A 25,735-nucleotide genomic window follows, 5' to 3' on the forward strand; every position below is an offset into this window, starting at 1 on the left:
TTCCGACATGCTCAAATACACACTACTACCTCACCGTATGACATCACCCACATGATAAATAATGCCACAGAACAGCAAGACACGGCAGTGGCCTACACAACGTTGACATGTGTGAACGGACATCAATTTATTACCATACTCTGTGATCCCCAATTTTATTCGCCGATCAACGTCGTGAGTGATGAAGTGTTTGTGACACCATGAAGCTGCTGTATCAGTATTCTATGTAACTCGAGAATTATCGTTAGTGCTAAGGTATCGTTATTTATCTGCTGCTAACACATAGGTACGTAGGAGTGTGACAGTCATTAGAAATTTGTTTTAAAATCAAGATCCGTTTGTTTTCATAGACAACAATGTAGCGTGTATGGGAAGATGTTTAAATAGCATATTACGTAACTATGGGACTATTAATTGCAAGTTTACAACGTTACATGGCCACGTTTAAGCACATGCTATTGAATGTATGTCACATCGACTTACTATATACGAGAAACACACGTACACAAACTGTTTGAACCGCTTCATATAGACCTCTATGCCTAGAAGAGTACAAATCATGGCGACCGCTGGTAATGTTGATGTCGCTCAATGTAAACGAGATTTTCAGCGGTCAAATTCTCTACTCAAGACAGAAGAGGCAGCTCTCGACGTGTTACTTGAACTTGACTCGTATTTGGACGCGGAGATATCGACTGTCAGAAATTATTTGGCGAACAGCAGATCTGACAAATCAGGAAGTAATTGTTCCCCAGGGAATGCGTCAGTATGTGAACAATGCCGGGGTAAGGATCCCTCGAAAGGTGATCAGAATCACTCGCTCTCATTGCAGATCAACACAGCTTTGAGAAACGGCCATGGTGACTGTCTCCGGGAAATTTTACGAAACAGTCCTTCTTTGCTACGGGAAACCCCAAACAGCGAAAGTTCTCATATTCACCTTGCTTGCGAGCTGGGCCATGCCGATGTTCTCGATGTCCTTGTACGTCATGAGCTCGATGACCCAGAAACAGATGGAGATAATATTTTGACGGTAAAAGACCCAAGGGGGAGATGCCCTTTGCACGTTGCGGCACATCATGGGAGCATTGAATGTGTACAATTAATGATGGGTTATGCCGGGGAAGGTTGGCAGAACATCGCATCGACAGATGGCAGAACAGCGGTGCATTATGCTGCCGCTGGTGGGAATGCTAATTGTCTACAGCAATTAGGGAAAGATTGTAAGGACATTAACGTAAGGGACGGAGCTGGGAAAACATCAGGTGAGGAACTGATAGAAATTATATTTGCTAGTGTACTCTGACAATAGTGCCTTCAAACTATATTGATTGATCGATCCATCGATTGATTGATTGATTGATGGAAGGATTTATCAATCTGTTGATTTAATGATTGTTTGATTGATTTATTTATATACATGTACTAATTGATTGATTCATGCCCTACAGTTCAATAGTTCATATATTTAGTTTGTTATCGTCTTTTCAAGACATTTTCAGAGAACATGGATCGCAATCTATTTTGACGAACTGTCAAAGCATCGTGGCAATTAAAAATACATCTAGACTAATCCTACGTCATCAATCATCCCAAGGTTACTGTAACATACATTATACAAGTTCACATTGTGATGTTGCAACCTGGCCTGTCAAATAAAACAGATTTATCAAGATTTATCACACACCCCACCACCACATATACATCCATACATACACACACACACACACACACACACACACACACATATCCATCTATACATACATACATACATACATACATACATACATACATACATACATACATACATACATACATACATACATACATACATACATACATACATACATACATACATACATACATACATACATACATACATACATACATTATTATTATTATTATTAGACTTTATTTAAACTCGATAGACTGTTGAGCCAAAGGCTCTTCTCACACAGTGTCGAGATAAAAATATATATATACATACATACATACATACATACCTACTGACATCCATACATACATACATACATACATACATACATACATACATACATACATACATACATACATACATACATACATACATACATACATACATACATTTGTCAGCTTTAATCTTGAGTTTATTCCATACATCACATAAAGCTCAGATTACATGTACTATAGCGCATAATAATGGCCTGAGCCTCACTTGATAGCCATCCATCAAAATGCTCCAATCTGCTTTCTGATATTTAAATTGGCAGAGTTCTTTAACTTTGCGTTCTTTCCATTTATATGAGAGAGAGAGAGAGAGAGAGAGAGAGAGAGAGAGAGAGAGAGAGAGAGAGAGAGAGAGAGAGAGAGAGAGAGATATGTGGTACTTTCGTGAGAAAAGCGTGACTATATAACAGAAGTTTTGTTAAGTATTCAACCTGCTAATTGGGATATCATGTCATAGAAAATGTCTATGCCAAATGACACCTTGTTAGTATAAGAAATATGATATTAAAACACTGTAGTTTAGTAAGTGGTGGATATAACCTAACGTAAGTTGCTTTTCCATATCGAAAATATTGGGGGAAATCGTAAACATTCTGAGCGATTTATCTTTGAGAATGATGGTAGATGGTTGGTGTAAGGACTTTGTAACCATGGTGATGATTGAGTTTATGCTTACACAGCGTTAGACTAAAGCAGACGTTAATTTGACCGGATTTCCTTACCAGTCAGTTTCCTTTGTGATAAATAATTTTGACAGCTATAAAATTATTAACAAATTATTAAATATTGCCACTATGAAAATAAGCTTGCTTGTATTATTACCAAATTTGTTTGGTTTCATGTCGGAATATATGAAATAAACTAAAGTCTAAATTTTGAATTACATGTTTATAATTATGTGAATTAGACCACAGTCACTCGTGGGCTATTATTGAAATGTAAATATAGCGACTTTAAATTAATCTTAGCTTGCTCCCATCTAGTCTAGCTGCTAGACCTTGGATGTTTTTCCGATACAATACGACATACGGCTGAACATCGCTATAAGCCCTCACTGCGAACTTCGTTCGCTCATCGTATCGGAAGAAAGCCCGAACGTCTAGCAGCAAGACTAGCTCCCATCATGCTCCAATAAATACTGCTCGTCAGTATTAAACATTACGGTGGACAAGTGGGATTGTTGCATGTCTAAATCAAGCTTGTAATTAATGATTTTAATCACTGATTTTCGTTGGAAGACTTTTCAACGATATAATCACAACCCACTAGTGTCTGTGATGTAGATAACTGTACACGATGCAGTACACACCACTGAGATTATTCAAGAACAGTTGTGTATGCATTATGCTCAATAGCCCACAAGTGTCTGTGATGCAGATAACTGTACATGATGCAGTACACACCACTGAGATAATTCAAGAACAGTTGTGTATGCATTATGCTCAATAGCCCACAAGTGTCTGTGATGCAGATAACTGTACATGATGCAGTACACACCACTGAGATTATTCAAGCCCAGATGTGTATGCATGTTGCTCAAAGTGCTTGTTTTAGTCAACCTTAATTACTATATTACACTAGGTAGGGAAACGACTGAATATACAAAGGGCTAAGACGTCAGGAATGAAATTGAGTAAAATTCGTGTTTGCCCAAATTACAAAATGTCAAGGCTGACAACCTAGAGGAATCCATGAGTGAAAATTTATACTGAGTCAATAAACAATGTTTATTCAATAATAATACGTCTAGCAAAAATTATTAGAAATACCAGTGCTGAGGTCAAAGGTGATTGTAGTGTTTACTCGTGAAGGTCAAGCCTGACTGAATGTCAGCACACTGGGTCACTGCGTGATCTCTCCGCATCCGCGCCTCATACCCGAACGAAAATTTTTATCTTAATTTTTTTTTTTCAAATTTCAATTATAAATTGAATATAATACCCAGGCTTTTAAATGTGTTTTGGTCGTCATTTCGAGCCCTTTTGGTCGCATCAATGTCGTAGCAATATGAAAACATTTTATGGTTTCCAGGCTTTGAGGCGATTTTAAACTAACTAATCCAACAGAAACGACGATATTCGCGAAGCCAGATAGTTGCACAAACACGGCAACGGCGAATTAACGCCATGTGCTACTCTAGGGTAAATATATTATAAGTGGCACGAGTCGCCATAAATATGGAACATGGCATAGTATTATTAGATAAAATAATGTCTTTGATGTTGTCATGGTGATCTGCCATTAGTGATTAGAGATTTTCCACATGGTGCTACTGGTAAGCACTAGGATTATGCAGCAAATCGATATTCATACCAGTCAATTTACTTATCCCGCCATTTTTATTTTCAAAAAATGGTCGTCTGCTTGTCGAAAGTCTAATATTGGCTTTGCCTCACTGTCCTCATTAAGATAGTATACCTGTTCTTATTTCGAACACACACACACACACACACACACACACACACACACACACACACACACAGACACACCTTTTCCAGCCAGACTTTTGAACCAATATGTCGTCTGCTTCACAATAAATTGTTATCTTTGTCTTTGAATCAATATATCATGACAGTATTTTGGACAAAGAAATTTCGAAATACCCCTTTTCTTTTCCTTGTCTATAGTTGAATTCTTAGATATTCTAGGAGTTCAATTCTGGTGCAATATCTCCACCTTTCCCATCTTATGTGGGTCATTTTGAGGGGTTATAATATACTCGACTAAAAGCATTGCTTACAACATCTCTCATACGCCATCCGGACTAGACGCCAATTAGAGTATACGGCATAGGCAGACGTGAAGGCGGTCAGGATATCGATATTGAGCGGAAATTGAGTCCTAGCTTGAAGTTCTTCAGAACTGTTCCAGCCAACGTTTGAGAGTTTTCCTTCAAAGTCCTTACCCTTGCATAAATCACAAATAAATATGTGAATGGCGGCTTTTCTTTACGCCACCTACATCATAACTTCAAAGTGTCCATATTTACGTGGGTGAGAGGAAGGCAGTTGGCAAGTTTGTTATTCATTCCTATTCGACATTGTATAACGGGAGTTGAGCTTACATTACAAAGTGGCTGAATATCCCAGGAAATTGAAAAAAAAAAGTTTTATATTTGCTATAGTATATTTTGACGCAATAGCCCATATTGGCAGATATATTAAACAAAGATTTAATCTGTTCTCGTTGTTACAAGTACTTTTTTTCTGTTCGTGGCAAAATAAGTGTTAAAATCGTTCACAAAATAAAGGGAAAGGTCAAAGTATTAAGTAGAATGATTTTGATGATTAGTGAATGACACAGCCTTCCAGTCGACTCTTTTGATCCTAAATTCCTACTCAGTTGGATAGAATATTCCTGAAAAACAGGTTCCAAAACGACCTTGGAACCGAGATCGAAGCTTTAGAAAATAGACTGTGCAGTTAATCAATCGTTACGGCTGAAATATGAAGGCTAAACTTGTACATCTCTCGTTGCACTTAAAAGACAACATCTCATATTGCTCTATATATCGGAGTAGTTCATCTATATTGCTCTATATATCGGAGTAGTTCATCTAATAAATAGTATGAACAAGTTATGACAGTGGCAATGGAGGTTTCTTTAAAGATAGACACAAACTATATCGTTTCCACATTCTGATATAAGCTAGGGATGTGGGTTATTGAATGGACGTTGGTTTTAATTATACTCTCGGTATGGTGGCGTTTTGTGATATCTAGTTTTTCTCAAGTGGTTACACATACTATCACTGATGATTACAGGGTGATTGCTAGTATATCATAGGTTAGTATTGATTTGATGTGATTTGATTTTGATAATGTAATTACACCGAATCAGTATGCGATCGCATTTTTATTCGGTGTGATAATCATTATCTCCCCCAGAAGATAAGATAGTAGGTAAACTGTGAGTTTGAACTCAAGTCTCATTGAACAGAAGAACTGAATCAGTTAATAAAGGGAGCAAATATTCAGCCGAAAGAAAAGACTAACCAAGGAAAGAAAAACAACAGAAATCAAATCAACTCAAATAAATCACTAACATGCCCACTTCGCCATATGGTTATATCCGAAAACAGAATCACTACCATCACGTACTTGTGTAGTTAGTGTCTTACATATAGTAAACGGAGACGTCGATTGCCGCTGGCGTATATTCCTTGCATATTTTGCAGTCCACGATCAGAGGCCGAATATGGTAGTAAATCGTTATTAGATTTGAATACGTCAACAATACGTATTGATATTAGCATATAAATAGATATGATTACCATCGGATCGTCCACTAGGTGATCGTCCACTAGAATGAATGAATGAATTAATTAATTTCACAAGGTAATACGACCAAATTTACATTTCAAAAAACATACATGCACATGATTATCTGTAGACAAAAGAAAAACAAGAGCACGAGGAAAACAAACAATGTATTGGAAAAACTAAAGTCAGTAGAATTAGTCATGTCTATGACACAGACGATATATTCAATGGATTAAGTATACGATCTCCACACGATGTATTTTACTGCTTACATTACGTGATGATAATGTAACTAGTATTCATTCATTCATTCATTCACTCAGTCACTCACTCACTCACTCACTCACTCACCCACCCACCCACTCACTCACTCACTCACTCACTCACTCATTCACTCACTCACTCTCTCACTCACTCATTGTGTGTTTGTTTATGCTAAATATAATCGTTTTTCTTGAACGACTTTGACATTAATCCATAATTTACAATTAATTCTTGTATTTTTTTCCAAACTTATGGAGACTTGTCAACGTTTACACAATGTGATTTACACGGAAAAGCTCTCAGTACCAAAAAATAAGGATCAAATATTTTGATACATAAACACGCTTGTTCTGAAGGAAACAAATAAAAAAAAAACGAAACTTGAGGCATGTTTCTTATATATGAAACGTGTTGGTGCATGTATGAACAAATTATAGTAAAACATCCCGGCACGACATTTGTAGTGATCAGTAAATTAACTTTCCTTCAGATCAGACTGTAATGGGTAGATCGTTTTAAACCACTGTCGCCTTCAAGTATAATAACATCGCCTACACTGTACGTGGTGTCATTTGCCTTGTGCTTGGTACTCAGTATATAAGACACGAATCAGTTCTTCCATTCATTTTGATTTTCACAATCCACATCGTTATCGAGTATGCGTTGACTATGGGTGTATTGCTGACAGTAGATTTATATGAATATTGTGGATACATACCAATCTGATTAAAATCTGATGTGGTGAAAGCGGCTAAATGATTTATTTACCTCTATTTTCATCGTTTTGTGACGTTTGTTTTTGTTACGAGTGATCGCCGCCTTCCTTGGGATACATACATACATACATACATACATACATACATACATACATACATACATACATACATACATACATACATACATACATACACACACACACTCCCACTCACTCACTCACTCACTCACTCATAGTCATGTTATTTTCACAATCGTCATGCTGTATGTATCATAGTAATGCTTGTGGTTACCATAGTTACATGTGTTTTCTTTTCATTTTCTCGGAGTCTATCGAAAAGGAAAAGTGAAAATCCGTATAAGAAATACATCCCCACATTTTACGTCAAACCTCATCGAAAAGCACTAATAGACAAAGAAACATACCACATACACAAACCGCTTACTAAGTTCTTACGAAAATGTCAAGCCCATAATTATAATGTACGTTGGCAGATGTTCAACTTGTAAATATATCTATAATTCGTATTAATAAAGCAGTACAAAATCATATTCATGGAAACCCTTAACGTAATGGGACTCATATCAGTTTTTGTCAAGATTAGTAATCTCAATTTTGATTGGTTATTAAATTCAGCTTCATGCTCTTCTACACATCAGATTGCGTATTCTGTCTCTCGTGGCAACCAATATAATGATGGAATTATGTAGGCGACAGCATTTTTTGGAGACTCAAAATTCCAACGAGTGTGATAGGAAACTTTACAAGAGTGTAAAGACGTGATGCTTAGGCTGTCGTACAGACAATGATGTTAGTCTATAGTGGAAATCTTTAAGAAATAACATACGCAGAGACTTACTAAAGAGAAGGGGTAGTTAAAATTGAGGCGAGATGTAGGCATATCTGGGTATGTTTTTAGACGAGATTCATTCATAGCTAGGTATGTTTTTAGACGAGATCCAGGCATAGCTAGGTGTGTTTTTAAAGAGTGTGGCCATACTGATGAGGTTTTGGGTTTTCAATTGATAAACCAAGCTTCAGTAAGTTTCTAATTGGCAAAACAATGTGAAATGACGTAGACCAAGCCCGTAGAATGTCTTTAATAAGTTGATTATTGTACTGTATTGTATTGTATTGTATTGTATTTAACAGAGATAATCATTACAATATGTCTAGTCAGTACATTTCTCATCTGTTGATTTGTATTTACTAGTGATAATTTGTGATTACGTAGTGGGTTTAACGAATGACTTCCTGTACGTACGCGCAATAACAACCTTTTTGCACATATTTTGGTCTTTTGAATTTTATTGCGTTACAAACCCAAGCACCAAATAAGCTAAATCCCACAGTCTTAGGCTATATGTGTGTTGTTGCTACTTACGTTCAACACAATATCGACAAACCCCAAATTTAAGTGTTCAATTGACACCACACAGTCCATAGGCCGTTAACAACAGAACAATCAGTTAATGCAAGTACATACAAGACTGAAATATTGTAGTTCACATTGGTTTGTAAAATCAAAATAAAGATTGTAGAAGAAAGAGGCGAAAATAAGTTTAATATTGTTGCAAGCCGGGTTGAATTTTCTAAACGGTCTGCCAAAACTTCCTGTTTTGCTGCTTTGTGTATACCCATTCATTACTCGAAGGTTACCCTTCAGATGTGTCAGAGGTTTGAATACCGATAACCAGCTATGGGAAGTGAAGCTAATCTTCATTTTTTATCGGGAATGACATGGGCGTCAAAGGTACATTCAGGTGTGGTGATGAATGTGCGCCATCAGCGATGGTTTAGCACGTAGCATTTCCGTATTACTAATTTGAGTTCTTTTTCCGACTTCCCGTGTTACCCATACATAAGCCTTACTTCAAAAGTTTTGATTTATTTACCATATACACACGTACACTAAAAACCATGAAAACAATTATCGACTCTAGATTACCCACAGTATAGGTAACATATAATTTTCTTAAAACGCGTACGTACGTCCCTCAGATCTCTTATAGATCCAATAACCGCCGCTCATGTTTAAACCCATGGCTTTCATGTTTATCATATTAGTCATAATAGATGATGAAACACATATAATTGTGAAAAAATGCAACCCATGGTCTCCGTGTGTAGTATTGAACGTTGTATTTTAAGAACTACAGGTGAAAACAAAGTTTTTTGAAAACATTTAACGTTTCGTCCCAGTTTTTACATTGATTCACTGGATTTGCAGCAATATAAACGTAATGAAATTATTTTTTACATTGTTGTCATCACGCCAGACTTATTTTAAGCTAAGCACAGGTTGTCAGACTCCCGTTTGACCTTAATGTACAAAGGTTAACCATTGTTTTTTATAATCCGCCATCCTGTCTACTGATTATATTATCGTACCATGCATACATGACTCATTTCTCTGTCTAGGTTCGAATGTACAACCCGCAAAAAAACATCGGTGCGTTTGCCTGCTGCGGTAAGCAGGAATGGGACAAGGATCAGTGTTGGTAACTTAAACCATAAACATCATAGGAGTCTAGATCTCATTATTCTGTTCACTACACTGATAGAACACTACACATTATAACATTGGGTACAACTGTCTGTTACATTATAACTTCCCCATATAAACAAACTAGTGAACCTACACCAAAGGTACCCACTTCTGTTTTTGTGTAAGTTGTATTGTTGCTTTTGTCCGGTCTTTCCTCATCGTCGCAAACCACGGCCTGTTTTACGGCACCGTCCCACTGACAGCCGTAAGATGCCAGAGTTTTAATTCGAAGTGTAGAGGAAGAAATAACAGCTCTGGTTTGCGAGAATGTCTTTCCTTGGCGCACTTCATTCAAGCACACGCACTTTTTTCGCGGGTTGTAATCAATCATCGTTACTTGGTACACTGTGGAAACTCATTCACTCGTAATCCCATGACAATGGAACTTTGTTCCAGAAGGATGTCGTATATAGTTCATCAAACCAAGATAATGAAATCACAGATAACCTAGTATAGTAGGATAAACCGGTTGCGAAACAAATATTGATGTATAAATTGGTGAACAGAGTAACCTTTACGTCATGGGTGCACCACATTACACTCTTGACAGCTAGCCAATTTGTCATGGCACGTCTGTAACTCTTTATAAGCTTACATCTCACCACAGTGTTTGAAGTGAGTAATACTCACTTTATATCCACACTTATTTGCTGAGTGTTGCTCCTCGCTAAAAACTTATTATATTTTTGTAACATAGCGAATACAGGCCTCGACGTTGACATTCGTGATCACAATAGTTTATTGTAAATTTATTTTAAGAAATTTACCCTTCCTTTATAAAAATCTCTTTACCTAATTTGTGTGTGATTAAGAAAACGTATGACGTCACGAGTAATCATACTGAATCACTAAGCGCCTTGAATGACAACAAAGTTGTCAACTCCAACTATGGCATTTAATTTCACTGTCGACATGTTCATTCACTAACTCAGGGCTAACACGCATTCATTGTGTACTTACATATACAACGAAATTTCGATTGAAATATAAATTTAAGATTTTCTAGTTATCTCTGATTTTTCTTCTCTTAATTTGACGCCAATCTCTTCTTAGTAATGTCCCTTTTGTGTAGGCTGTATACTCTCCAGTAGTGTGATACATTTTACTATAACTTACACCTTTATAACTAAATCTGTCTACTTTTTTGAGACCTCTTCGGACTGTTTAAGTAAATCATACTGATATTGTGATTTGAATGACCTTGTAATATTTGAAGGGTAAAATATACACTGTAAACCTTTTCCATAACAATGTTGTAACTGAATGATCTATTTAAATATATCTGAACCAATTCCTTTGGTTTTCAGACTTGGTGATATGGATAAGAAACATATATTTAAAACGTTTACGAAGATTGTACCAGTCATGTATTTATTCATTTAATCTACAAATTAACCAAATATTATTATTTCAGTTTATCACGCTGTTGAAAACGGACACTTAGAATGTTTACAATGGTTGCTGGAGAACACAAAATCAGATCCTCGTCTTGTGGCCAAAGACGGCAGCATGCCACTACATGCAGCTGCCGAATCAGGTATGAGAAGTTTGTTTGTTTGTAGGCATCGCAATCTCCCCTCCCCATACATCTTGCATGTCTAAATAGTTCATACTGCAAAGCCTAAGGGCAAAAGAAAAAAAATCTAATTATCCGTCAACATGAGAAAATATGAACAATCTTGTCTATGCTGAAACGTGACTCCCCGCAGAATCTACGACAGTCCAGCCGAAGGCAAGATGTTGAGTTAGTCACGACATACGAGAATACTGATGAAGTTTTACGTAAAAACATCGATCTGTATATATATATTTTTTTTTATAAAACTGCGTTTCTTCGACTTTCGAGGCTATTTTTATTGCCTAGCTAAACGAGTTTGACAACTCACATGAAATTCCACAATACGAAAAAAGAGAACGTGATATTGAGTTCGTCTTCACAGGAATTGGTCCACATAAACTAACGGGAATGTATGTTATATATTAAAACGAGGCCGTTATCGTCAATGCACTCCTGCCTTTTACAAACGAAATTGATATAATTTCTTCCTGTTGATTTTACTTTTACTAGATGCATGTTTTACTTTGTACATGTTGACATAGAGATCTCTGTTATCGACATAATGTTCAGAGTTTTGTCTTATTAGGCCAATATAGTATACACAATAGTTGCTAGCTGTCGGTGATTTCTTTAAGTAAAGACAACTTATTTTTAAACGAAGAACGAAGCTATGTGTCACGTGATCTCGAAGAATGAATTCTACGAATCTGTACACGTCTATCGTATAGAAAGCCCCTAGTGTGATGAACAGTACAAAAGTTGAACGACCTATACACAGTTCTCAGTTCAGTTCAGTTCAAGAATTAATATGATCTGTTCGTATTTTCTCTTTCAGGACATTTACAATGCGTTCATTGGCTGGTACGTCGAATATGCTGTTCACTTGCCACGCCAAGAAATACGGATAGCGCTACACCACTACACCTTGCAGCAGGCAAAGGTATACATAAATCATCTACCATCAGGAGTTTTCAAAGACCAGTTATTACCCCAACAACATTTATTTTTAGCGCCAAACGTTAATGAAACATTGTATTGCATAGTTATTATCATTTAACGATATTTTGGAGTGTTTCGACTCCTCAAAAAAGTTTCGTTTTGATCAACTCAGTTATAATATGACGTTTCTCTTCCGGTACATTTGGCAATGAGGTATAATATTGGCAGGATAATTTTAATAAATTTGACACAATGTATCCTGTTATATCTACCATATCCCATTGATATCTGGAATATATTTGGATACATTTTCGCAGGTCGAGTCAAAGTCATACAGTGGGCACTCCAACAGAACCTGTCGACCGGCAGTGAAATAGATCGAAGAGGGAGGACGCCTGCTCACTATGCCGCCCTCAACGGCCAATTTGAGACTTTACAGGTCTTTCTAAAATTTCAAGAAGTCGATATGGCATTTGAAGACAACGATGGTCAAACACCAAGGTCAGGGGTCATATGAGTAATTAGTGAAACTATTATTTGTCAATAGCATTCATCTTTCTAAAGATGTAGTCATTTACACCTAAACATATATTTTTGTTTTTTGGTAGTGGAGAGGTTGTTCCCTGCATTTTTTCCGTTAAATTTCTGTTCGTCCATCATACAAATTCCTTTACATGAATTTCGAAACTACGAAGGTATAATTCGATTGTAAATTTAATAGACGTGAAAATATGATTTAGTTTGCCATCACTATTACATTAGTAAATACAGAATGTAATATACATAATGCCACGTTGCCACTGACAACCGACCTATGTAATCTAGGTTGAATGTGAATGCGAGTGTACGTGTGAAAATGAGGAGAGATGGGAATACAGTTGTATAATGAATATCATCAAGTCATCACCACAAATAGAGCCGTGGTATTAGTAGGAAAATACAACTCGCCGATAACACGCATTTCGTTAGGCTGAATAATTACATAATGGAAGGAGAAGGAAAATTTGATGAAACGATGAGTTCCTAAAAAAACATTGTTCTTGTTAGAGAAGGAGAGAGAGAGAAAGATGGGTGTTTGATGGATTGGGATGACTGGACGAAAGCATAACAGAAAGATAGCTATCGTAAACAATTTTTAAAAAAGAAAACTTTAAAACCCAAGCTTATACTTCTGTCTGTAATGCTATACTTTTTTTCAACACGGTTTTGTTGTATGTAACCAATGCAGAGATTTAGCGATGATCAGCGGCCATGAAGACTGTAGTTCATTATTGAGTGTTGTGCCGCTACCTCAACGAAAACGTGGCAGCCTTGTGAACAGACTGACAAGGTCACTATCAGGACCAGCAAGGACTGAACGATCGTCATTTAGAAGGACCAAAGAACGGGTAATTATAAATCAGTGAGATTATGATACTTTATGTGGTGTGATGTTGTCGTTACCTTCTTGTACAGTTATTCGATTTTCAATGCTCCTGCCAACAAAGAATCAAACCTGACCAAACACTACACATGCATGCACACGACACACATGCGCGCGCGCGCACACACACACACACACACATACATTAATTCATGCGTGTGTGTACGCATAAACCTATATACATGCATACATACACACATACATACATACATACATACATACATACATACATACATACATACACACACACACACACACACACATACCTACCTACCTACCTACCTACCTACCTACATACATACATACATACATACATACATACATACATACATACATACATACATACATACATACATACATACATAAAAGGCCTTTTTAAAATGCGAATATTATAGATATATATTACGTTGTCAAAATAGACAGATAAGCCTAAATGCCTACCGTAAGAATTTTCATGTGTGAATCTCTTTGCATGCAAATCCAACTTACAAGAAAATTATGAAAATAATTTTACATTACCAGGATATGTATTCGATAACTCGTCTATATTTACACAGGGTATAATATATACCATATCAAACTTTAGTCCCTGTATATACGTGCAATCACAACGACACAGCGCCATCCGATGTCAAAGGGAGAATCGCTGGTAGCAAATTATGTGTCTCTTTTATTTACGAACCCCTCTATGAAATTTAGACAGCTAGTTCTCTGTATATATTTTATGAATAATAACGTCGCGGGTTATCGTTTAAAAGAAGCAGGCCAGACTGATTAATAAATGGAATGACGTAATCTGAATACGATCTTGTAAATGATGTAAATATTGGATAACTGGCCCACACTATGCAGAGATCAGCCCTCTGGAACTAATGCGGGGGTTGTTTACTCCCACATAGACAACTTGACCCCCCCAAAAAAAAACAACACAACAACAACAACAACATAAACAACAAAAACACAACAACACAACAGACATACAAAGGACATTTACAAAAGTCAACAATAAGATTATCATAAAATAACGAGAAAATAATGCTCTCGATACCCCGAATTAACACATCATTACGCGATAAGTCATTCCTGTCCTGTTTGACAGTTAAAATTACATATGTATGAACATTCTGCTGATAAGATATAGGCCAAAGGCCTCTATCGTTATTTTAGTTAGCCGTTTTCCAAGAAATTTATTTACAATTTTACAGCTATCATGTACAGACATGTACAAAGCCTGTCTGCTTGGCCTCTCGCATACCTTGCTGTGACGTTATGGTAGAAGCTGTGCTTTGAATAATTATGTAACCGTTACACAGTAGCGCGCCATATTCCGGTGGTATATTCTTAAAATTACGTTTTTATACACGTAATACGCATACATTATGGTGATTTAGTATACGAGCAGTTATTGCCACCGTAATTGTTTTACAAGAAATAATCGACTGTCCATGACGAAGAATATAATTACGCAGATTTATCATCCGTATCATCAGCCATTCCAGGAACGTAACCATACGTTGATTGTTATTTTACATTGATGATGGCTCTTGCTTTCCAAGAAATACAAAACTGATAAATACCAGTTGCTGTAGTAACAACCTAAACGTCAATAACTTAATAATCAAGTGCTTGGTTTATCAACTGTGTGTGCATGCTCGTAATATACATTGATGCCGCTCACTTTCCGAGGAATACAAAACTGGTAATATTAGTAATTCTATTAACGTACCTAAGTACTGAAAGATTTGACGTTGTTTGCAATCATGTAATTAATAGCTAAACACTGTTGTTTCGATTAATTACATGAATGTACACATTGACGTTTAGTAACATACCATACGCCGATAATTTACATAAAGAAGAATCTTGTCAACTATTCGTCTAATTTGGCGACCCACTATATTTTTGCCGCAAAACCGAGTACTAAAAACTGGCAAATCACCCGATATCACGACTCTGCTACTCAATATACAATTTCGTTTTATATGGAACGTGACAATATACAGGATACGAACTTATGCCAAAAGCAAGGTCATTTGAAATGTCATACTTTATATTGTATATCAGAGACTACTATATAAACTTTATACTTGGTACATACCATTGCATTACGTATTCGTTTTCATACAAAGAATTACAAGAAATGCTCCAAGGTATTATTTCTTACGTACTATAATCTATTACCTTAGCATAAGCTTAGTTTTCATGTAACGTACGCCATGTACTTCGAAATCCCTGTTAGATGGACGACTGATCAAGGCTCTGAAATTATGCTCACTTTCAAATAAATCTGTCTCCTTTGTCATGTACTATTACGTGGGGGTAATTTTTGCACGCATGTCAGTGCTATATTACCGTCCATTATATCAATAACACTCGCTGAAAGACTTGTACAGGTTGTCGTGATAGAAATCCTCCAATTTTGTTTCTAATGAATTACATTTATATATTACCGCCCCAATATGGAAGCTTTCGCCTAAGGATATTATTGTAATCTGGCTGAGGGGAGAAGGGCGAACAAACAACCCCCACTGTGAAGAAGCTAACGCTCATGTTGGGGTTGTAATATTTATATTATATGCCGAGAACTTTTATATGATGGGAAATTTATACTGTTTTCTATCATTATTTTCATTTGCACAGATTGCAAAACACCAGAATATCTTCTAAGAGTGAGTTTTGAGGCAGTAGTACCTTTTTACCTTCCATAAGGAAAGGTCGTGTTATGGGAGTGTCTGTCTGTGTCTGTCTGTCTGTCTGTCTGTCTGTATCTGTCTGCATCCTCATTTCATCAAAAGTGGGTGGTTCAATTCAAATGAAATTTGATACATTCTTTTACGCTATGACTAGAACTGATTACATTTTGAATGACATGACTGTTACATATTGAGGTATTGGCATAGATAACGATTTTCAATAATTAGGTAGTATGGTAAGAATGAATGCTTCAAATGTCATATAATTTGATGTAATTTCATATCATTTGGTATAATTTCATAATTTGGTATAATTTCATATAATTTGGTATAATTTCATACAATTTGGTATATACATTGATGATAAGGCACATGTACCCTTTGAAGAATGTTGACATATGTTTTAGCTTTAATGACTAATTTGCATTAGGTAGTGGTAATTTGACTTTAGTTTAGGAACACATGTTTCAGTTTTCATAAAATGTAACACATACAGTGATAATAACTCAACACAAATATTCAACAAAGCTTGTTGATGTAGCGCTTAGCTTTATGAGCAATTTGTATAATTAATGGTTTTTGGTAAAAGGACAATATCTTAAGTATGCACACTTCAAATGTAATAACATTTGGTGCACACATCTATGATAACAAAGCTATTGATGCAGCTTAAAATATGAATCACTCATTCGCATAATTAATTATTTTCGACAATTAGGCAATGGAGCACGGAAATTTCAAACCTAAGATGATGTGGCACATACATTGCCAGCTTCAAATGTCATATAATGTTTTACGCACATTGATGATAACAAAGAGCATGTGTCCAATTTAACTGATGGTGTAGATTTTAATTTCAAATGAGCGCTTTGTATAAGTAATGACATTTGTCAATTGGGATATAACATATGATAGCTATACTTTCAAATTGTGATAATACATTTAGGAGCTAAACAGGAGGCTTGTGTTTTGCCCTTTAACAGAAGGCATTCAGTTTCCCCATCAACTCTCCCAGCTCCTATGTGAAAAAATAAGAAAATGGCTCGAATGTATTGAATGGAATCTACAACATATACGAAATATAAGTTTACTGGCATGCTTACGTGTATTTACCTTTGTGAGATAGCCATGCGTTTTAGGGGCGTCATCGAAATCAAAAGCATCGTAATTACGCGTCGCTACGAGTAAAGACTAGTAAGGGACCGGACAGAATTTACGGCAGAGGGGGGGCCTGGGGAGAAATTGGGGGGGCCATGAAATAAATGGGAGGCTTGAAGGGGGGGCCATGAAAATTCTCATGGTTTGAAAGGGGGGGCCGCGAAATATTTTGTCATTGAAAAAAATTAATATGTTAGAAAATTTAGCATGGCATGAGATAGCACTTGATATCGCCTTTAATATTGAATGTCTACACTTTCATTTATGTATTAAAATGGAAGTGTGTACGTTTGTATGTACCTATTTAGTGAAACATAAAAACACTACTCAAGATTAATTTGATACACCCTGAATTACTCTTATATACTCCAAGTTGTTCACACACACACACACACACACACACACACACACACTTACACACACACATATGTATACATGCATACATACATACATACATACATACATTTTAGCACTGTGGAAACAGGTTCAGTGTGTAATTACCATCAAGGATACATATGTATATATATATATATATATATATATATATATATATATATATATATATATATATATATATATATATATATATATATATATATATATATATATTATATATATATATATATATATATATATATATATATATATATATATATATATATATATATATATATATATATATATATATATATATAGTTTTGGTAGTACTGGAACTCTTTCTTGGTTGTGACTTTCTTGGTAGTTCCAGTACTACCAAAACTATTACGCTCTGCCACTGCGGTATAGAGCACTGTCTTAGCAGATTGATACTCACCGAGTTATATATATATATATATATATATATATGGTAATATACTAGCATAGGACCTGTAATTTATGTGATTAAAAAGTGACCTTTTGGTGAAAAATGTAAATACAAAAACGTCTGGCCAGATTAATTTAGATAGGTGTTTTATTTCTTTCCTTGACACTATTCTTGAGTTTCACTCAAAGATGTGAGGCAAGACTTGTCTTTCTTTCTATCTAAAACCAGTGAAATTAAACTATTTCCCTCCTCAGCATCATCAAATGCATCTATCTGTACTAAATATTGTAAAGCATTTAGATGTCTGCGTGGTGTTAAGTGTTTTTTCATCAGTGACTTTGCACTAACTTTGGTAGTTGCCTTCTGGCCGTATATACTCATCTGATCACTGTACAGTGTATTGAATACAATTCTGAATTTGCTGTCCCCATCATGAAGTCACAAATGCCTGACACTATAGGTTTAAATATGTATGGTTTTGGAACTCAAAGCATATTGATTACATCTAAGTATTCCACAACATTCTGAATTTCTTTGCACTTTCATGAAGTCACAAATGTCTTACATTTACATGTGTATTGGTAATGCATTTGGTGTAGGAAAGTGAAAGCTATATTTGTCAGACCTCAGTGTGCATAAAATCCTTAGTTTGCTAGCACTTCATGACATCACAAATGTCTGACATTAGATAGTTATTGTGTTATGAGTATAAATAGATATTTGAATACACTATGTAGGTGATGTGATGTCCTTAGATACTCCCCACAAATGTCCCCACTACAGTTTTTCACAAATCACGCATGTGAATGTGTGTTTACTCTGTGTCTGTATCAGTGAATGACAGTTAAAACCACCACATCACATGCCTTGGTATTAAGTGATGACTACTTATGGTGTCTAGTTGGGAAATAAACAAGATTATACCACATGTGTATGATTACATGTATGGTCAAAATGTTTTATTTTGTTTTGTTTTCTAAAAAACTTCCTCTACAACCACTAAGTTGTTTGGGCTGAAATAGTAACATAATAGTAGTACCAAAAGAAATATTACAGTTGTGCTACAGTAACAAAAAAAATTGTACTCTTTTTAGTTATTGTAGGGGGCAGGATATTGTGCACTTTTTTTCTTTCCCCCTCCCCTTTTTTTTTTGGGGGGGGGCCATGAAATTTTTATACTTTTGAAAGGGGGGGCTGTGAAATTTTGGTCACAGTGGATGGGGGGGCCAGGAAAAAAAACAAGTCAGAGATAATTTCTCCCCAGGCCCCCCCCCTGCCGTAAATTCTGTCCGGTCCCTAACTACTAGTAGCTACGATGTACTACGAGAAACGGGAGATAATGAGGTGTGCAGGTTCATGAATAACTGACAATAGATAATAAGTTTACATTTCTTTGTTTCCCTTAACGATGTCGTCTTTACGCGTAGATACACGTAATTTTTTATCGCCAACACACAATAGATAGTGATTCTCACCTTCCATGTTTCCAATGATGACATCGTCTTCTATCGTAGTTGATCGTAGTTTGACATAATTTTCGATCGTCAAAGAAAACCACGTACTCAGCCAGTAATGTGCTGATGAAACTAGTACTGCACATGTTTTTATGAGTGCAAGTTCATGGGCGATATTCATTAAAAAAAAACAATAAGATATGCACGAAATCAAAGTTTCAATATTCAGTACAAACTAACAGTACAACTTACAAGCTCACGCTTGGCGGCCATGGTAGGGCCAAGAAATGCTGTTGAATTTCCGGGTTGCGGAAGTGCAGTTTTGACTTTTATATCATCGAATAACGGGATTTGTTTTATATATTCTAAAACAACAACTAATTTTTTATGTTTCTCAGTACAGTAACATTCCTAAATGATGGGGTTGAGTTGAGAAATCGCAATGTTCGGCAACACGTGGCGTGATGCATGATGTCGGTAGATATATAAACATAGAGATGCAAGTGATGAACGTATTCAGTTATTCGTAGCCCGAAATTTCGTTATATAAATGACGTTTTTCCTCAAAATTTTGAAGAAACAAAACGTTTTTAGGTGACTTCTAAATCAATCAAATCAAACGATATATTAATGCGAGACAAGCTTTAGTTTTTAATTTGTTTTTGTGGACAATGTTCGATTTCGACTGACGAATCCTGCGACTAGAATCTAACACGATCAATGCACCGTTCAGCAGCCAGACGAAAATGGTCGACATGTTTGTTGACCAGCCGAGAAGTGCATAAGGAACTTGTGAGGCAGTCCGAATAAATAGATGTAAAATCCGACGTTTCGAATAAAAATTCTTCTTCAAGGTATTTTTAGGCAAGACATATTAGGTAAACATCTAAATATATCTGAAACACTTAGTTGACTTACTAGCCGACTGTACGAATGCCATAGAACTTAGAAGGCATCGAATGAATAACATTGAAAAAAGTAAGCGTGAAACTGATTTGCGCACAGGAAAGAAAATCTTTTTGTTTCGTTATTTTTTTCACGATGAAGACTACGCGTAAATGGTCGTAGTTTGGGCTCATGAATAACGGACAATAGGTGTTTACTTTTTATTGTCTACAACCTAAAGTACATGAATATGCGTTGAGACTTATGAATATTCACCGTAGTACATCGTAACTACTAGTAGTTACTAGTCTTTACTCGTAGCGACGCGTAATTACGATGCTTTTGATTTCGATGTCGTCCCTTAGTGGAATTTATATTGCAAAACACTACGTTATCCTGGAGGATAGCTAATCTTCAGAAATCAAAGTGATTCATGCGAACATATGGAGGAATAGGCCTACTTGTACCAGTATTAAAACTGGACAACTTGTGTTAAAATTATCGATGAAAATAGAAACGCCCTCTGGGTATTCATGCTAGTCTATCTTGCTCTCACCAAAAAGCTATCTTGCTCTCACCAAAAAGTCGACCGTAAATTGCAGCATCGCTAGCTACCGGTACCGAACAGAGAATTACTAATCCGGAATGTTGTGGAAATTGGGAACATAATATGATTACGACTGATATAGACATTGGGTGTCAATAGATAATATATTTAGAAATATTATGCTATTTGCAGTTTATTGATGGCACATTGTAAATATCATATTATGATACAGTACTTAAATGAGTATATAATCTAGAGTTGGCGCTACCCGTTTTAACGCCTTTTTTATGTTTTCCCATTTTTGGACATGACTTATCGTCTCGAATATGTTTACACAATGAAACACATGTTTATTTCATTGAATTGAAATTTTGTACGAAATGTACAATACGTTGTCAACATTTTCCACCAAACTGGTGAAACATATTTTTGTATCATTACAAACACTTCCTGTGTCGCTTTTTTCTCGTTGAATTCGCTTTTTTAAAATAAATACTGATGTTTCTGATTTTTATTGCGATTATTGCTATTATATCTGGGAGTGTTATACTTAGGGAAGATGACCACAAAAGAGACATACTGCATCTTATATGATTGTTATAAGAAATACAAATTGGCAAAATCAGTCATATGTAATTTTGTTTCGAACTGTGGTAAATTAATCTGAAAACAATCTTGTGTAAATTTATCGGATTAAATTTCTTACTGGTTAATATAATTTTAAAATTTTTGTTTTTTGACATAGATAAGATCAGGCCTACATGTGTGTTACCTGACAATGATATTACTCTAAAACGGCTACTAGTGCACTAATATGCCTATTGTCATATGCGTCTAAAGAAAATATCAACAACTGGGTTGTTGGGTTGTTGGGTTTTTTCTTTGGATGTTGTTGGTTTTTTGGGGTGTGTTTTTTTTGTTTTTGTTTTTTTTTTGGGGGGGGGCTTAATTTAAAATTAAGATCTTGGTCACCTTTATTTATCAATGAAATGATTGATCATACATACATACATACATACATACATACATACATACATACAAACATACATACATACATACATACATACATACAAACATACATACATACATACATACATACATACATACACATCCATCAATCCATCCATGCATACATACATACATACATACATACATACATACATACATACATAGACAGACAGACAGACACATAGAGGGAGACAGACAGACAGACAGACAGACAGACAGACAGACAGACAGACAGACAGACAGACAGAAAGCCTGTCTTATCACATATTTATCATTTTCTACGGAAAAGATCACCTTGGGCTATAGTCTGCATGCTGTTAGTATTATCAAGCAGTCACTTGACCTGTCACCACACATATACACAACTGCCAAGATAGCAGTGCTGGTAATGATTGATGGGAACGGTGGTTGACACAGGAGGTACTGAAGCGTGCATACATATTTTAAGTGAACATAATCCAAATCGATGACAACACATGCACCTTTTGTCAAATACACTAGAAACATAGATGATTTCGACAGCTTTTAAATTTCATTGCCATGCAGTCTCATACGTTAAAGATGAATAGATAGAGGGGGTGCCCGGGGGAGGTAGGGAGGTATGTAGATAGATAGACAGACAAACACAGACAGACAGACAGACAGACACAAAACTATGTGCCACTATGTGTATGTGCCAAATTATATAGAATTTGAAGTTTGCATTCTTAAGATATGGCTCAATTACTGAAGATCACTAATTATTCTAATTACTCATTAAAAGTAAAAGCTATGTCAACAAACTTCATAGGATAAGTGTGCATTGTTGTGGTTGATGTTTGTAGCAAATTATATGAAATGTGAAGCTACCGAAAAGCATTAATTGTGCAAATTACTCATTAAAACTAAATACTATGCCAACAGCCTTTTTTAGACATGTGTGCTTATATAGTTGATGTGTGTATCAGCTGTTGTGGAATGATGCGCTTAGTTGTGGTTGATGTATGTACTGAATGTAGGGAATTTGAAGCATGCTTAATTACTGCAAATCATTAATTATGCAAATTGTTTATTAAAGCTTTAAGCTACATCAACAAACTTTATAGGATGTATGCGCTTTGTCGTGATTAACGCATGTACCAAATTATATTATACAAATGACTAAGTTTTGTTCATTGGATGTTTGCCACAATCTAATCAGTTCTGTTACCATATGGAAGATGTGTAGCAAGTTTCATTAGAATCGATACATTTTTTGAGATATCATGTAGACAGACAGACAGACAGACAGACAGACAGACAGACAGACAGACAGACAGACAGAAGTATAACATAACCCCCCCCCCTAACAAGAGATAACATGTATTCAATTTCACTCCTCATTTTCAAACAACTTTAAAATTTGCATTGCTACACTTCATATAATATGGCACACACAAAATATATATTCAAGCAAAATTCTTGTAATCTCGAGGCACTAAAAAACAACAACAAAACGTGTTCAGTTCATCTTCTTTTTAGGTAAATTCATTGTAGGTTTATATCCTGAAAAGAAACACCTTAATGCCCCCCTCCCCCAAGTGTTGGTGAATGAGCCTTACAACACTGTGTTTCTAAAACCTTACTGAAGACTGATTGTCAGGCTGAAACCGCTGATCCGATGGATCGATCTTTTACTAAAGATATATTTAGTTCGTCTAGCCTGAGACAGAATCCATGATATAAAGACATTTTGGGTCTTTTACTTTCGGCTGCCCACAAGCTAGTTGGGAGACATTTCAATGTGTTCCGTATTGCAGTAGCCTGGAATCCATCCGGATTGGGAATTTAAATTTTGTGATTGGAAAGCAAAATGTAAAATCCCAGGCTAGTACTGCAGATGATTCTCATACCCTTTCAGTTGATTGAGTGACATGATTAGCAATACATGGTCCAATACGAATTGTGGTCTTTGCGATCACGTTGTTCATTCATGCTACAACACATTTACATGTAAATGGGCTCCATAAAAAAAACTATGGGAAGTGTTAAAATGGCAAAGTTGTTAACATTTGCACAAATCCAAATGTTGGAGCTACAATATTTACCTAATACGTACGAGTTGAATTTGAAGTGTGAACAAAGGTTGCTTTTGACAATCAACCAAAGTCATGTCTCGGTTCAATCACAGAGGTATAAGGGCCTCCATGGTTCAACTCAACACTCCAGCTAGACGTGTGTCATTACCCTACAATCAATAAATTGCTATGTTTGAATGTAGCTGACTTGGAAAATGTCTCTCATCAGATGTACAGTGTATGTTTATCACCTCATTGGTGTAATTCGCTTACATTTAGAATTGCAAAAAAATTGTAGACATCAGTGGACGACTGTGACGTGTTGCAACTTTAAAACATAAGCTTATACTGAAAGTAAGCTTTAAGTGTAGGTGTGATAAATGCAAACCGAGCACATATTTCACTTAAACCACACGGTGAAGAGATTTTGTTGAAAATTCATCAATTTTGCCTCAAAATCTACCGTTTTTTGGTCTGTTCTGTTAGAATTTTAATGAAAAGAATGTACTACCCTTTACTGGGCCCCACTATCACGCATACAGTGCGTGACCATTGTTATGTCGCATGCTATCCGGTGGGCGGAGCTTAGTATATCAAATAATATCCGAGGTCATCAGGGCGTGGCGCGTTATTCAGCAAAAATAACGTTCAGAAAGTGTCGGCCTTGATAAACAGAGGCGTGCATGCACTGGCACTGGCGCGGTGGAAACCATGGAATTTTCCATCAGGTCCTTAAGCTGTACATTGATCGTGAATGTCACAAGTCACGTCGGTTGTCTGATTACATAGAGACTGTATATTCGCATACGTATTTTGTCCAAACAAATACGACATTGTGACGTAGCTTTGGCTGCAATTTGATATCTCGCGTGCGGATCAAACAATCTTTCCTGGTGTAATATTCCCGCGATATATGGTAGTAGTATGGTTTCTGTGCCCTCAAGGCTAACTACACATAATATAAATGAGTGTAGTTCAAATGTACATAAATATCATGTTCAGCACGTGGTAATAACAATGCTGATAAACCACAATGTTTGATGTAACTCTAGTTACTTGTCTGTGATAAATGTAATAGGCCTTTACGGATAGCCAGAAAACACTGTGTTTCTCTTGTTCTCTACTCCAACTTCCCTTCATAATTATAAAGTGCATGTTACCCTCTCTTATCCTCTCGTATGTGGTTGAATGTCTCATGTCTTGCCATGTTCTTCTCTTGTATTCATTCCAGATTACCGACTTTTACGAGTCCAGACTACAGCATAGGATGGATAACTTTAGATCCAAATGCACGATTCAATGATCTTTTTTTCTTTTTTTCTTAAAAAAAAATATTTGCATGATTTTGTGTGTACAACTTGTTTGCCTTGTCTGCATGCTGCCCTAGTCTTTGTATCTGGTCACCTTTTTAAATGCCTGTCGTGTGATTTGTCTGAAGTGGAACATATCACCAC

General features: G+C 36.0%; 1 protein-coding gene across 2 annotated transcripts in view; it reads left to right on the plus strand.

The window, feature by feature from the left end:
- The window catches only part of LOC144435327 (uncharacterized), a 26,706-nt gene continuing 971 nt past the window's right edge, over positions 1-25,735 (plus strand). The window contains exons 1-6 of one of the 2 annotated variants that reach the window (XR_013480890.1): positions 1-1,265; positions 11,190-11,312; positions 12,169-12,273; positions 12,590-12,773; positions 13,501-13,660; positions 25,513-25,735. The exon at positions 25,513-25,735 is cut by the window's right edge and continues 3 nt beyond it. Coding sequence is in view for 1 of the 2 variants with exons in the window: in XM_078123923.1 (XP_077980049.1) it covers positions 539-1,265; positions 11,190-11,312; positions 12,169-12,273; positions 12,590-12,773; positions 13,501-13,660 (1,299 nt within the window). In the remaining variant the exon portion in view is untranslated. The remainder of the gene's footprint in view (positions 1,266-11,189; positions 11,313-12,168; positions 12,274-12,589; positions 12,774-13,500; positions 13,661-25,512) is intronic. The other variant, XM_078123923.1, reaches the window with a different exon arrangement.

This window comes from Glandiceps talaboti, chromosome 5, assembly GCF_964340395.1.
Source record: "Glandiceps talaboti chromosome 5, keGlaTala1.1, whole genome shotgun sequence".
NCBI lineage: Eukaryota > Metazoa > Hemichordata > Enteropneusta > Spengelidae > Glandiceps > Glandiceps talaboti.